Source organism: Seriola dumerili, unplaced genomic scaffold (genome assembly GCF_002260705.1).
Source record: "Seriola dumerili isolate Sdu_G_001 unplaced genomic scaffold, Sdu_1.0 BDQW01030834.1, whole genome shotgun sequence".
Classification (NCBI taxonomy): domain Eukaryota; kingdom Metazoa; phylum Chordata; class Actinopteri; order Carangiformes; family Carangidae; genus Seriola; species Seriola dumerili.
This window is the reverse complement of record NW_019205089.1, coordinates 1-698: the sequence shown is the minus strand read 5'-3', so window position 1 is coordinate 698 and position 698 is coordinate 1. Positions and strand designations below refer to the sequence as shown.

Here is a 698-nt window from a genome sequence, read left to right as displayed (position 1 = left end):
GACTGGAACCAGTGAGGACAAGTAGCGATCATCCCTGTATGGACACCTGTATGGAGAGCAAATTAAATCAAGGCAACAGCAGTGAAATTCAACTGACCGAAGAAGTCAGTGTTTGGTATTCATTTCCCTATTCACTGTTCCTTGTGAGCAGACCTGACCAAAGTTTAAACTAAACTTAAACATGTTGTGTGTAAATTACATGTGTAAATTGGTGTTTTAGTTACCCATCGATCAGAATGTCCCACTGGGGCAGACTATGAGGGTTGGAGCTTGTGGTTGTCCAACAGCGACCAAGAGTCAGGACAAGGTTTGGATCTGTCTTTTCAAGGAGTTGAACCTCCACGTACACAGGGTCCCTCAGTACTTTGGTCACAGGGTAGTCTGCCTCCGTGTAGAAAGAGCTGTAGGCCACATCCACTGTAAGAGCAGAGTTACTAGTTAATATGACGACCAACATTATGAAATGATTTATAAATGCAGCAACACTGCCTGGCTGACACACACTTACATTCATTACAACCCTTTGTGTGGCATTGCCCATTAGCCAACATCAGGTGTACTCGGATGGGTCCCCAAGCAGCAGCTGGTAGAGGAGGATCTTGCAACGGTAATACCTCTGCAACCATAGTTTCAACAGAAGTGCCGATGTACCTACACTGGAAGAGCAATCTGCCAAGAGAAAATTGGCATTATGTTGT

At 44.8% G+C, this 698-nt stretch overlaps 1 protein-coding gene across 1 annotated transcript; it reads right to left on the bottom strand.

Annotated features, from left to right (window-relative positions):
- Positions 1-5: 5 nt before the first annotated feature.
- Positions 6-677, bottom strand: LOC111240280 (zona pellucida sperm-binding protein 1-like; the record flags this gene model as incomplete). The annotated part of the gene is made up of 3 exons (XM_022770238.1): positions 6-46; positions 225-417; positions 509-677. Coding segments are annotated over 3 exons (403 nt in total), but the record flags the coding sequence as incomplete, so codon positions are not given.
- Between the last annotated feature and the right edge of the window lie 21 nt (positions 678-698).